This window comes from Triticum dicoccoides, chromosome 4A, assembly GCF_002162155.2.
Source record: "Triticum dicoccoides isolate Atlit2015 ecotype Zavitan chromosome 4A, WEW_v2.0, whole genome shotgun sequence".
Taxonomy (NCBI): Eukaryota; Viridiplantae; Streptophyta; class Magnoliopsida; order Poales; family Poaceae; genus Triticum; species Triticum dicoccoides.
The window spans coordinates 595,797,775-595,811,206 of NC_041386.1; the positions used below are offsets into that span (position 1 = coordinate 595,797,775).

General features: G+C 46.9%; 1 protein-coding gene and 1 non-coding gene across 2 annotated transcripts; both read right to left on the reverse strand.

Moving 5' to 3' along the window:
• Window positions 1–1,002: 1,002 nt before the first annotated feature.
• On the reverse strand, window positions 1,003–1,705 carry LOC119283740 (serine carboxypeptidase 1-like). Its single transcript, XM_037563159.1, has 2 exons — window positions 1,300–1,705; window positions 1,003–1,127 (listed from the first exon to the last, which is right to left on the reverse strand). The coding sequence occupies exons 1-2, from the start codon at window positions 1,703–1,705 to the stop codon at window positions 1,003–1,005; spliced, it is 531 nt and encodes a 176-aa protein (XP_037419056.1).
• Window positions 1,706–4,281: 2,576 nt separating this feature from the next.
• Window positions 4,282–4,352, reverse strand: TRNAG-GCC. The gene has a single exon. It is a non-coding gene; the product is annotated as a tRNA-Gly (tRNA).
• Between the last annotated feature and the right edge of the window lie 9,080 nt (window positions 4,353–13,432).

Genomic DNA, 13,432 nt, shown 5'->3' on the forward strand with positions numbered 1-13,432 from the left:
ATAATATAAAAGTGGATAATAAAGCCCAATAATGTCCAAAACAGTAGATAATATAGCATGGAGCAATCAAAAATTATAGATACGTTGGAGACGTATCAATATCCTGCCAGCCCCCAAGTCTACTGGTTATGATAAGATTGAATATGATATAGACTTAGAATAATCCATAAGCATCTATAGTAGAATCCTTCCAAAGCCGGTTGTCATAGTTAGAATTAAACCAGATGTTTAAACAATTTAGCATTGCATCCGTAGTCCCCAAGGGTCGGTTTAATCGGCATGAATGAGCCGGTTCTGTTTACCATTGTTTAAAAGTGAAAGCTTATCTGTGTAGCCCCCATGAGCCGGCTGTGATTGTTTACAGCACAACCAGGTCATCATAAAATAGTAAGAAAACTCAATCGATGTGCATTAGCCCCCAAGTGCCAAGTAGTCTTGCTTGCAAAGTGCTTGGGACTTATTCACGTGAATTGTTTGTTATGACTGAATTTTTCGGCAGCCATTAGCCCCCAAGTGCCAAGTGTTGTTGCTTGCAAAAGACTTGGGACTTATATTCCTGTAACCCTGATGTGAACATGTTGACAGCTCTGTATTTCATACAGGTGCTACTGCTGAACTTGAATCACAATTGACTGATGCAAAGACCCAGCTAGCAAGTCAAGAATCTGAGACCCAGAAGGCATTTTCAAAATTCCCATTCAGCATATCTGAGACGGAGAAACTGAAAACCAGCTTCGATGCAGAAAGAAAAACATGGGCTGAAGAGAAGACTGCTTTGACGCAGTGAGCTGAAAAAGCAGAGGCGGCTCTTCAAGAGGTGACCACGGATCTCACCGGCTTAAAACACCGTATATCTCAGATGGTTTCTGCTATCTTTGGTGAGTCGCCTCGATGTTCATCCCAAATGAATCTTTTTCTTGTTTGTATAAACCGCCGCTAACCAATCTGCAATTTACTCAAGTCCCAGGAGCAGCAATCTTAACCAAGATATGCTTGTAAAGCTCAAAGCTGTTTACAGGCATTGTTCCAGGCATGGTTGTTCCTAGTGAGAGTTTGGTTGTCTCTGTTCACCCGGAAAGGGCCCAATTCTCGCATCGCTCCGAAGCCCAACGACGAGCACCCAGGCCCTGCATGCATGCTCCATATCAATCCATTATTTATTTTTTGAAAGATCGTATCAATTCATTATGCATTTTGAATGTATTTTTTTAGAACATTTTGAGCAATTTACCAAATATAGTGTTCAACAATACGCAATGGTACTAGCTAGCTACTAGTAGTAGAGTGTATCTTCCTCACCTCCGTTGAGCCATAGGAGGAGTGGCTTCGCCATCGGGTTGCCGGGAGATTCCACGAAGTAATAGAAGAGTGCGCGGCCATTATGGTCGTCGACAGTCACGTACCCGCCGTACTGGTCGAAGTCGACGCCCTCCGGCTGTCCTGGTAGCGCCGAGATCTTGTCGGCCGCCTTCATAGCGATGTGGTCGGAGCCTGAGTACCCATCTGTTCGGGGGCTGCTGGCGATTCCGAGAAATGATCCGCCATGGAAACTAGTAGGATCACCAATTTTGTTGCTGATGTTGCTTCTGGATCTTTTAGACGAGAGGAACTTTGTGAGATGCGCCTCCTGAGATGAGGCATGGGCGTGCAATGCAATTGTGGGAATGAAAAAAAAAAGATGGAATCCAACAGTAATAGTCCCCATCTCTTGAGATGATCGACTATTCAACTTGTGTGTGAGATTGATGATCGTCTAATTCACATGGATTTTATAGGTCATGGAGTTAGGTAGCTAGGGAGAGAAAAGATGCCATCTGAGCAAGATCAAATCCAAATTAATGTACTGCCATAATATGCTTTTGACACATGCAGGTGAAATCCGCTGTTTCTGTAGCTATTATTTATGGCAAAATCAACGCTTTAATAGCACTCATTTACCAAAACAATGTAAACATCTGAAAATAAATAAATATGGTCAATATTTTATTTTATTGTGAAAATGATCGAAACTTTTTGTAGTGTGCAAAAGATAAGGGAACGGGCGACTCCCTAATTGTCGCGGATCGTACTAGAGGATGGCTATGTATTCACTCCCTCCAATGGTCGCTGGCACCGCCTCCCTTCTTTCCCTGAAGATGGCATCTTTATTGACTCCTTTGACAACTAGCTTCCCCTTGATCTCAGTGACATCTATGCCTCTAGTGACGCATGAAAACATACTACACAACTTCCTCTTACGCAAAACTCTCTCCAGCAATCTATGTTTCTCATGGTGCTAGACACGGTCGTATTCCATAAGACTTGCAAAGCTTCTCATAAAGTTTCCCCCGACAACTTCATTGTCGCCCTGACAAACAATATGAACTACCTGTCGACCGTATTTCAGCAAGGAAATGGTGTGTGGTTGCCTGAGCCAGAAAAAAGACATAGGAATATATAATGGACATTGCATTCCTTGGAGACAAACACTATGCGATCACAAAGGCTCAAGATCTCATACCGCTCGATCTTATTTCAACTCATTTTACAGATTACGGTATAGCCAAACCAAATGGTATTTCTACTTCGACCACTGGACTTCACTCGGGAAAAGGTGAAGTAGAAGAAAATTGTATGAACCTTTTCTTTTTTTCGTTAAGTTCAAGTCTGAATGCAAGGCAATCACTTCCCGGTGCTTGTTAAGCTGTCACTGACATTTTTCAAGTCTTGCACTGGCTATCAACATGACACCGATGGCTACCATTGCAAGCGTGTTATCAAGCAACCATCAAGCTATGATGATCACAATGCCTAGAGCACGGATGATGATGATGAGGGAGAAGAGAATGCAATAATCGCCAGGAAGAAGAAGATGGGGAGGAAGAGGAGGACAACGATGTGGCAACACCAGATGAGGAGGGCTATGGCGTGTCAAGACATTTAAATAAGTTGATGGTAGTCAAAATATGAGTTTGTCTTGTGCATGTACAACTGTACAAGAGACAATGAAACCGGTGATGTCATCATCACCAGCTAGCACCTAACCGAGTCCCATGGGAAGCTGCTAATGGTGAGGTTACAAAAAAAAGCCCTCTCGGCTCTCCTTTATTCACTTGACAATTGGACGTTTTAAAGGCAGATGTCGACACAGCCAAGTGGGTGCCACTAACGGTGGATAATGGGCTAGGCAGTGACTGAGCATTGTTCGCCAACATATATTTTTCCTAGTTTGAGACATTCTGCCTAACATGTCGTGATGATGAACAAACATGCTGGACATTTCTAGCTGCATCGTTTTTGGTGGTCATAATAAATGGGCTCGGTTCTGAATTAAAACACGACACAACATCCACCTAATTCCTGCTTGTGTTTTTAGACACGCTTTTATGTGGCATCCATTATAACGATAAAAGGGAATATATAGTGAGGCTACTCCCTCCGTCCCTAAATATAATAATTTTTAGATATTCCACTACAAACTACATACGGATGTATATAGACATATTTTAGAGTGTAGATTCACTCATTTTGTTCCGTATGTAACCTATAGTGGATTCTCTAAAAGGACTTATATTTAGAAACGGAGGGAGTAGTATTATAATGACACACTTTAAAGAATATCTTAGATAGTGGAGTATTGTAGTTACTTCTTCTATCTGTTTAGCTAGACATTGACCTCATGCCCTTCAAGAGTTCTCTTCATAAATATACAGCCCCAGACTTTGAGTACTCCTATATGAAAAATATCACTATACAATATATCACTTATGAAATATTCCATCTATAACTTTTTATAAAATGTTTCTAGAGTCCATGATAGTGACAAAAAACATCTTTTCCCTGAATTGTTTGGATTGCTTACCAAGCGTCTTATGTTACAGAGGCAGCACGCGCCCTTACAATTTCTCAATACACACAAGGGTTGTCGTGATATTTTTTAGATCAAAATAACCCCGCAAAAAGGGCATACACCATGGCAAGAACGTAGTGTGTTGGATCGGTCGGTGAGCTGCGTGGAAGAGTGGGAACAAACACACCATGATTTCGCACACAAGGGTTGTCGTGATATTTTTTAGATCAAAATAACCCCGCAAAAAGGGCATACACCATGGCAAGAACGTAGTGTGCTGGATCGGTCGGTGAGCTGCGTGGAAGAGTGGGAACAAACACACCATGATTTCGCTCTCACTACTCTTCTTCCTCTGCTTTTTGATGTATATAAAGCCAAAAAAGACTTATATAAGTGACAAGATTAGATGAACTTTACATGTATGTAAAGAAATGACTAAAGATAAAAAAGAGTGCACCAGCCGGGAATCGAACCCGGGTCTGTACCGTGGCAGGGTACTATTCTACCACTAGACCACTGGTGCCTCGATGACACATTTATTTTAAGATATTAAAAGACGGTTGACAAGACTAGCAAACGGGAATCCAGGCAACGTGTCAGTTCAGTTTCGGTGCTGATCTTCAGTCCACATACGTCGTTGAGGGACGCCAACGTATCCCAAAGAAAGTGGTGAACTAGGCGTATGAACCATTCCTATCACAATTCTGAATTGCAATAGAGTCGAACTTAACTGCTAGACGACTACGTTGAGTGATGAACTTCCTACTGTCAGAGTTCTCTCCTATCTTATTCCTGAACTACTTGTTGATCCAAGTCCACCAAGAACAACCAACACTCCCTTCACTACTGGAATCTAGTTCTTTGCCGTGTAGTGAGCTAGCAACAAGTTACACGCCTGGGGCTTTGCTATATTGAGTGATAAACTTTTGTGATTTTCTATACTGTACGAAGGAATAACAAGGCAAGTTGTTGCTAGGCCTGGGTCTATAGCCATATATAGCCACCCCACGCATGTCTTCGCCACTGCGTTGTGTACTCTGGTGAAGGTTGATATATCCGCTCGGTAAAGACTTTGCTGAGTGTTACACTGCAAACCCTACTCGGCTTACCCCTTTTCACGGTTATTAACTTGGAGATAGGACATCTCCATGACCTCCGTGATGATCCACGTGGCCAGCGAGCTCCGCCTCCCGTGCTACCGCGCCTTCTTCACCGCGCCTGCCACCATGTTTCCCCCGACTGCGCCTCATTTTTTTTATTTTCATTCATCATGTTTGCCGAGTGTTCCATTGATTTTCATCGCCCGTTATTTTTTTAAACCGAGCATAAATCTTTGCCGAGGCGAGTATGCAACCCAAAACAAGATAAACAATGCATGTCGTGGCTGATCTTATATATGCAACATCAAATCCGCAGGGCAGTGTTTTCGTGCCACACGTGTGGCACTTATCATTTTGGTACATCTGTTGCATCGCAGGCCTGCAACCACCTGGAAGATATGATCAACTCACTAGATCTCTTGGTCGTCGTCGTCCATCGCGTAAATGGCCTCCGGCTGACCATCCTCCAGAGCACGCACCCGCCTCCGTATCCTCCGCAGCGCGCCCTCGACGGCGATGTTCGCCAACATATACTTTGACGTTGCTCTGATCATATTTTGTAAATATATTTTTAATAAAGCAATCGCCCGATGGTGTACATGTTAGAAATAACAAGATGTAATCATCAAGTGTGAGAGATGGCAACATCATGATGGGATGGTATGTACTGTTGTGCTCATCGATAGGTTAGTCTTTCATTCTCTTGCAGCCAGTATGTTTTTTGTTATGCAAACAATTAGGAAATATCTAATTTCTATGTACGTCCAAATATATATAAGTGGTTGTTGTTAACACTGAGTTTGGATTTGTTAACGGTTGCTGCATTTGGTCTATCCCGAGCCTCTGGCTGTGGATCATGTTCTTTTGATATCCGCTTGCCACGCTATGTTATCTCTGGTTGTAGTTGTGGTTGGACTTCTGATATGTGTTACCTCTAAATTTGCAGCAAATAGCATTTCATTAGAGATGGCTTTGCAGCAAATTGCAAATCGCGCAAACCAAGCCATCGCCACCTCGTCGCTCTCGCCGGGAGCAACAACAACCGCCGGTCTCTTCTTAGTCGGCATCTCCTCCATCCGGATGCCCTGCGGCACGAGCCACTCCGCCACCACCTGGGACTCGACCTCCGGGATGTTTAGGTCCGTCTTCGGCCGTCCGGCACGCCACACCGCCACGCCGTAGGCACGCGCGGCCTCATCGGCGGTGGGATACGTGCCGAGCCACCGACGCTGCCCGACGTCGGAGAACTCCAGTCCGAAGTTCCCGGAGGGCTTCGCCCTCATGCCGAAGAAACCGGACTTGCCCTTCGGCGTCTTCTTCGGCGCCATAGGGGAGTGGGCGGCGGCCGAGCGGGGAGCGGGGCGGAGGCGGACGGAGCGGGGCGGCGGCGTGCGGCGCGGGGCGGAGGCGGACGGAGCGGGGCGGCGGACGGACCGGAGAGGAGGCGGACGGAGCGGGGCCGGGCGAAGGATGGACCGAAGGCAGAGGCGGTCGGAGAGGAGGCGGGCAGGGCGGAGGCGGCCGGAGTGGAGGTGAACGCGATGGGGCTGCGCGGCGGCCTAGGCGGAGTGGAATCAATGGCGGGATCTGGATCTATGGCGGGGCAAGCCCTTAGAAAGTTAACATGTAACTCTTGCAAACTATTTCAAGAGCCGGTAGCAAGGCACGGGCACTCTACTAGTTTTCTATACTGTATGAAGGAATAACAAGGCAAGTTGTTGCTAGGCCTGGGTCTATAGCCATATATACGCATGTCTTCGCCACTGCGTTGTGTACTCTGGTGAAGGTTGATATATCCGCTCGGTAAAGACTTTGCTGAGTGTTACACTGCAAACCCTACTCGGCTTACCCCTTTTCACGGTTATTAACTTGGAGATAGGACGTCTCCATCATCTCCGTGATGATCCACGTGGCCAGCGAGCTCCGCCTCCTGTGCTACTGCGCCTTCTTCACCGCGCCTGCCACCATGTTTCCCCCGAATGCGCCTCATTTTTTTTATTTTCATTCATCATGTTTGCCGAGTGTTCCATTGATTTTCATCGCCCATTATTTTTTTAAACCGAGCATAAATCTTTGCCGAGGCGAGTATGCAACCCAAAAAACAAGATAAACAATGCATGTCGTGGCTGATCTATATATGCAACATCAAAACCGCAGGGCGGTGTTTTTTCGTGCCACACGTGTGGCACTTATCATTTTGGTACATCTGTTGCATCGCAGGCCTGCAACCACCTAGAAGATATGATCAACTCACTAGATCTCTTGGTCGTTGTCGTCCATCGCGTAAATGGCCTCCGGCTGACCATCCTCCAAAGCACGCACCCGCCTCCATATCCTCCGCAGCGCACCCTCGACGGCGATGTTCACCATTGAAAGGATCGATATGGTTGACTAGAGGGGGGGTGAATAGGCAACTACAAATTTTTACTTTTCTTTACCAAATTAAACTTTGCATCAAAGTAGGTTGCCTAGATGTGCAACTAGGTGAGCAACCTATATGATGCAATAACAACAAGCATACAAGCAAGCAAGGGAAGAAACACTAAAGAGTTTGCACAAGTAAAGGTAAGAGATAACCAAGAGTGAATCCGGTGAAGACGAGGATGTGTTACTGAAGTTCCTCCCCTTTGAGGGGAAGTACATCTCCGTTAGAGCGGTGTGGAGGCACAATGCTCCCCAAGAAGCCACTAGGGCCACCGTATTCTCCTCACGCCCTCACACAATGCGAGATGCCGTGATCCACTATTGGTGCCCTTGAAGGCGGCGACCGAACCTTTACAAACAAGGTTGGGGCAATCTCCACAACTTAATTGGAGGCTCCCAACAAGACCACGAAGCTTCACCACAATGGACTATGGCTCCGTGGTGACCTCAACCGTCTAGGGTGCTCAAACACCCAAGAGTAACAAGATCCGCTAGGGATGAGTGGGGGAATCGAAAATCCCTTGGTGGAAGTGTAGATCGGGGCCTTCTCAACCACTCCCGAGCAAGTCAACAAGTTTGATTGGCTAGAGAGATAGATCGGACGAAAATGGAGCTTGGAGCATTTAATGGAGTTTGGGGGAGGAAGAGGTAGGTCAAAGAGAAGAAGGGGACTCCCTTTTATAGTGGGGGCAACAATCCAAATGTTGCCCCCCACCAACCAGCCCCGCTCAGGGCGGTACTACCGCTGAGAGGGGGCGGTACTACCGCCAGGACAGCGGTACTGCCGCGCAGAGGAGACTAGTAGGAAAGGACCCAAACGCGGTACTACCGCAGTGGTAGGGATGGTACTACCGCTCCTAGAATGGTACTACCGCCTCTACAACCGCGACTAGTGCCGCAAAACCCGACACGAGAAAAAGACCTCTCGAATCGAGGCGGTAGGAGCCAGACTGCCCAGCGGTACTACGGCAGCGGGGTCACGGGCGGTACTACCGCTATGGAGCGGTACTGCTGCTTGTGACCCTTCGGCCGTACTACCGCTGGCAATGCGGTACTACTGCTGGGGTGCAAAAGAGAGAGAGAGAATCTCTCAAAGATGCTGAGGACGAGGCGGAGGTGCCAGGCACCCCAGCGGTACTACTGCTGTGGAGCCACGGGCGGTACTGCCGCTGTGGAGCGGTACTGCCGCTTGTGGCTCCTCAGTGGTACTACCGCTGGGTTGCACGATACTACCGCTTGGACCCAGACAGGACAAGGAAGAGAGGAGAGATCTCTTCAATGGAATGGAGACGCTCGGAGGGTGAGAAGCTGATGTGTACGTGATGATTCCCTCTTGATAGTACGGTGCCCTCTAAGCAACTAGTCCACCGAGAAAGAAACGAAAGAGCTACACCGTCTTGAAATACACTCCGAGGGGAGGAAAGCATCTCGTGCCAGGGGAGAATCTGTGAATTATTCAAAGCACAAGATTAGTCCGCAAACATGTTGTCATCAATCACCAAAACTACCTTGAGAGAGATATGCCGTGACAATCTCCCCCTTTTTGGTGGATTGATGACAACTAGGGATTTGCGCAAGGAAAAGAAATAAAACAAAGAAAACTAAGAACTACAAAATATAGACGGGCTCCCCCAGAATGTGTGCACCTAGATATGGCAAGACACACACATTCGGATCAACACTCCCCCTATATTTTATAGTCCAACAATACTAAGCACAAGATATATGAGAGAAGAGAATAAACAGGACAAGCATGCATCTCAGAATAAACTATAGTACTCTGAATAGACATAAGTAATAAGGTAGCAATAGGGAGCATATGTCTCACACCATATGTCTAGAACTTAGGTCTCACACCAAGCCAAATAAAGACACCGAGAAAACACACAAGAACCCACAAGACGACTCAAACCACGGCAACAAACACAAATCCCTACACTCTCTCCCCCTTTGGCAGCGAGACACCAAAAAGGGCAAAGAGTGACGCTACGACTCTAGGTGATGGGAAGATGAAGATCTCGAACATCACATCTCTGCATCTTCATCGTGGGTCGAAAACTGCTCGGCATTGGAGTCGGTCCAATGGCAGTTCTGATAAATCCAGTCCTCGTCTTCAGTGATCTGACCCTCAGACCCACTGGCAACTGTTGCTCCCATCTGACGCATGAGCTCCTTGTGGCGCGTCCTGGCATGCTTCTCCGCCACATGAGTCATGTACTGACCATAAGACTCCATGCAGAAAAACTTCTTCATCTTGCGCTTAAGCTTCTGTGCCCATGACGGTTCTGTACTAGAGGAGCCAAAGTCCTCCTCATGATCATCAGTAGCAGCCCCACCCTCGATCCCCATAGCAGCAGCAGCACCAGACGGACCTGTTGGAAATATGCCCTAGAGGCAATAATAAATTGGTTATTATTATATTTCCTTGTTCATGATAATCGTTTATTATCCATGCTAGAATTGTATTGATAGGAAACTCAGATACATGTGTGGATACATAGACAACACCATGTCCCTAGTAAGCCTCTAGTTGACTAGCTCGTTGATCAATAGATGGTTACGGTTTCCTGACCATGGACATTGGATGTCGTTGATAACGGGATCACATCATTAGGAGAATGATGTGATGGACAAGACCCAATCCTAAGCCTAGCACAAAGATCGTGTAGTTCGTATGCTAAAGCTTTTCTAATGTCAAGTATCATTTCCTTAGACCATGAGATTGTGCAACTCCCGGATACCGTAGGAGTGCTTTGGGTGTGCCAAACGTCACAACGTAACTGGGTGGCTATAAAGGTTCACTACAGGTATCTCCGAAAGTGTCTATTGGGTTGGCATGAATCGAGACTGGGATTTGTCACTCCGTGTAAACGGAGAGGTATCTCTGGGCCCACTCGGAAGGACATCATCATAATGTGCACAATGTGATCAAGGAGTTGATCACGGGATGATGTGTTACGGAACAAGTAAAGAGACTTGCCGGTAACGAGATTGAACAAGGTATCGGGATACCGACGATCGAATCTCGGGCAAGTATCGTACCGCTAGACAAAGGGAATTGTATACGGGATTGATTAAGTCCTTGACATCGTGGTTCATCCGATGAGATCATCGTGGAACATGTGGGAGCCAACATGGGTATCCAGATCCCACTGTTGGTTATTGGCCGGAGAGGTGTGTCAGTCATGTCTGCATGGTTCCCGAACACGTAGGGTCTACACACTTAATGTTCGATGACGCTAGGGTTATAGGGAAAGTATGTACGCGGTTACCGAATGTTGTTCAGAGTCCCAGATGAGATCCCGGACATCACGAGGAGTTCCGGAATGGTCCATAGGTAAAGATTTATATATGGGAAGTCCTGTTTTGGTCACCGGAAAAGTTTCGGGTGCTATCGGTAACGTACCGGGACCACCGGGAGGGTCCCAAGGGTCCACCAGGTGGGGCTACCTGCCCCAGAGGGCTGCGTGGGCCAAGTGTGAGAGGGGACCAGCCCCAGGTGGGCTGGTGCGCCCCCCACCAGGGCCCAAGGCGAAGAGAGAAGGGAAAAGGGGGAAACCCTAGGCTCAGATGGGCCTAAGGCCCACCTAGTGGTGCGCCCCCCTCTCTCCCCCCTTGGCCGCCCCCTAGATGGGATCTAGGGCTGGCCGCCACCCCTATGGGTGGAAACCTATGGGGGGGCGCAGCCCCTCCCCTCCCCCTATATATACTTGAGGGTTTGGGCTGCCAGAGACACGAAAACATCTCCTTCTTGGCGCAGCCCTACCCCTCTTCCTCCTCGTCTCTCGTAGTGCTTGGCGAAGCCCTGCTGGAGTCCCGCGCTCCTCCACCACCACCATGCCATCGTGCTGCTGCTGGATGGAGTCTTCCTCAACCTCTCCTTCTCCCCTTGCTGGATCAAGGCGTAGGAGACGTCACCGGGCTATACGTGTGTTCAACACGGAGGTGCCGTCTGTTCGGCACTAGGATCATCGGTGATTTGGATCACGACGAGTACGACTCCATCAACCCCGTTCACTTGAACGCTTCCGCTTAGCGATCTACAAGGGTATGTAGATGCACTCTCCTTCCCCTCATTGCTAGATTACTACATAGATTGATCTTGGTGATGCGCAGAAAATTTTGAATTTCTGCTACGTTCCCCAACAGTGGCATCATGAGCTAGGTCTATGCGTAGTTTCTATGCATGAGTAGAACACAAGTTGTTGTGGGCGTCGATTTTGTCAATTTGCTTGCCGTTACTAGTCGGATCGGATTCGATGAACAGGGTCCTTATGAATGGTAAATAGAAATTGGCATATCACGTTGTGGTTTTTGCGTAGGTAAGAAACGTTCTTGCTAGAAACCTATAGCAGCCACGTAAAAACTTGCAACAACAATTAGAGGACGTCTAACTTGTTTTTGCAGCATATGCCTTGTGATGTGATATGGCCAAAAGGATGTGATGAATGATATATGTGATGTATGAGATTGATCATGTTCTTGTAATAGGAATCACGACTTGCATGTCGATGAGTATGACAACCGGCAGGAGCCATAGGAGTTGTCTTAATTTATTTATGACCTACGTGTCAACATAAACATCATGTAATTACTTTACTTTATTGCTAAAGCGTTAGCCATAGTAGTAGAAGTAATAGATGACGAGACAACTTCAAGAAGGCACGATGATGGAGATCATGATGATGGAGATCATGGAGTCATGCCGGTGACAACGATGATCATGGAGCCCCGAAGATGGAGATCAAAAGGAGCAAAATGATATTGGCCATATCATGTCACTATTTGATTGCATGTGATGTTTATCATGTTTTACATCTTATTTGCTTAGAACGACGGTAGCTTAAATAAGATGGTCCCTCACTAAAATTTCAAGAAGAGTGTTCCTCCTAACTGTGCACCGTTGCAAAGGTTCGTTGTTTCGAAGCACCACATGATGATCGGGTGTGATAGATTCTAATGTTCGAATACAACGGGTGTAAGCCAGATTTACACAGCAAAAACACTTAGGTTGACTTGACGAGACTAGCATGTACAGACATGGCCTCGGAACATGGAAGACCGAAAGGTCGAGCATGAGTCGTATGGAAGATACGATCAACATGAAGATGTTCACCGATGTTGACTAGTCCGTCTCACGTGATGATCGGACACGGCCTAGTTGACTCGGATCATGTTTCACTTAGATGACTAGAGGGATGTCTATCTGAGTGGGAGTTCATTAGATGAACTCAATTATCATGAACATAGTCTAAATTGTCTTTGCAAATATGTTGTAGATAAATAGCTCACGTTGTAGCTCCCTGTTTCAATACGTTCCTAGAGAAAGATTAAATTGAAAGATATTGTAAGCAATGATGCGGACTAGGTCCGTAGTCCGAGGAGTGTCCTCACTGCTACACAGAAGGCTTACGTCTTTGATGCACCGCTCGATGTGCAAACCCCTACAACGTCGTCTGTGGATGTTGTGAACACCTAACAGATACATCCTGATGACTACATGATAGTTTAGTGCACCATACTTTACGGCTTAGAATCGGGATTCCAATGACGTTTTGAACGCCATAGAACATATGAGATGTTCCAAGAGCTGAAATTGGGATTTCAGGCTCATGCCCGTGATTGAGAGGTGTGAGACCTCTGACAAGTTCTTTTGCCAACAAGATGGAGGAGAATAGCTCAGCTAGTGAGCATGTGCTCAGAATGTCTGGGTGCTACAATCACTTAAATCAAGTGGGAGTTAAACTTCCAGATAAGATAGTGATTGATAGAGTTCTCTAGCCACTATCACTAGGCTACTAGATCTTTGTGATGAACTATGACATCACTGGTAGAAAAAGGGCCTATAGTCCCGGTTCGTAAGGGCCTTTAGTCCCGGTTCAGGAACCGGGACTAAAGTGTCAGTACTAATACCTCCACCCTTTAGTCCCGGTTCAATCCAGAACCGGGACTAAAGGCCCTCCACGTGGGCAGTGCGCAGAGCCCAGTCAGGAGATCCTTTGGTCCCGGTTGGTGCCACCAACCGGGACCAAAGGGTCTCCTGACTGGGCTCTACGCACTGCCCACGTGGAGACCCTTT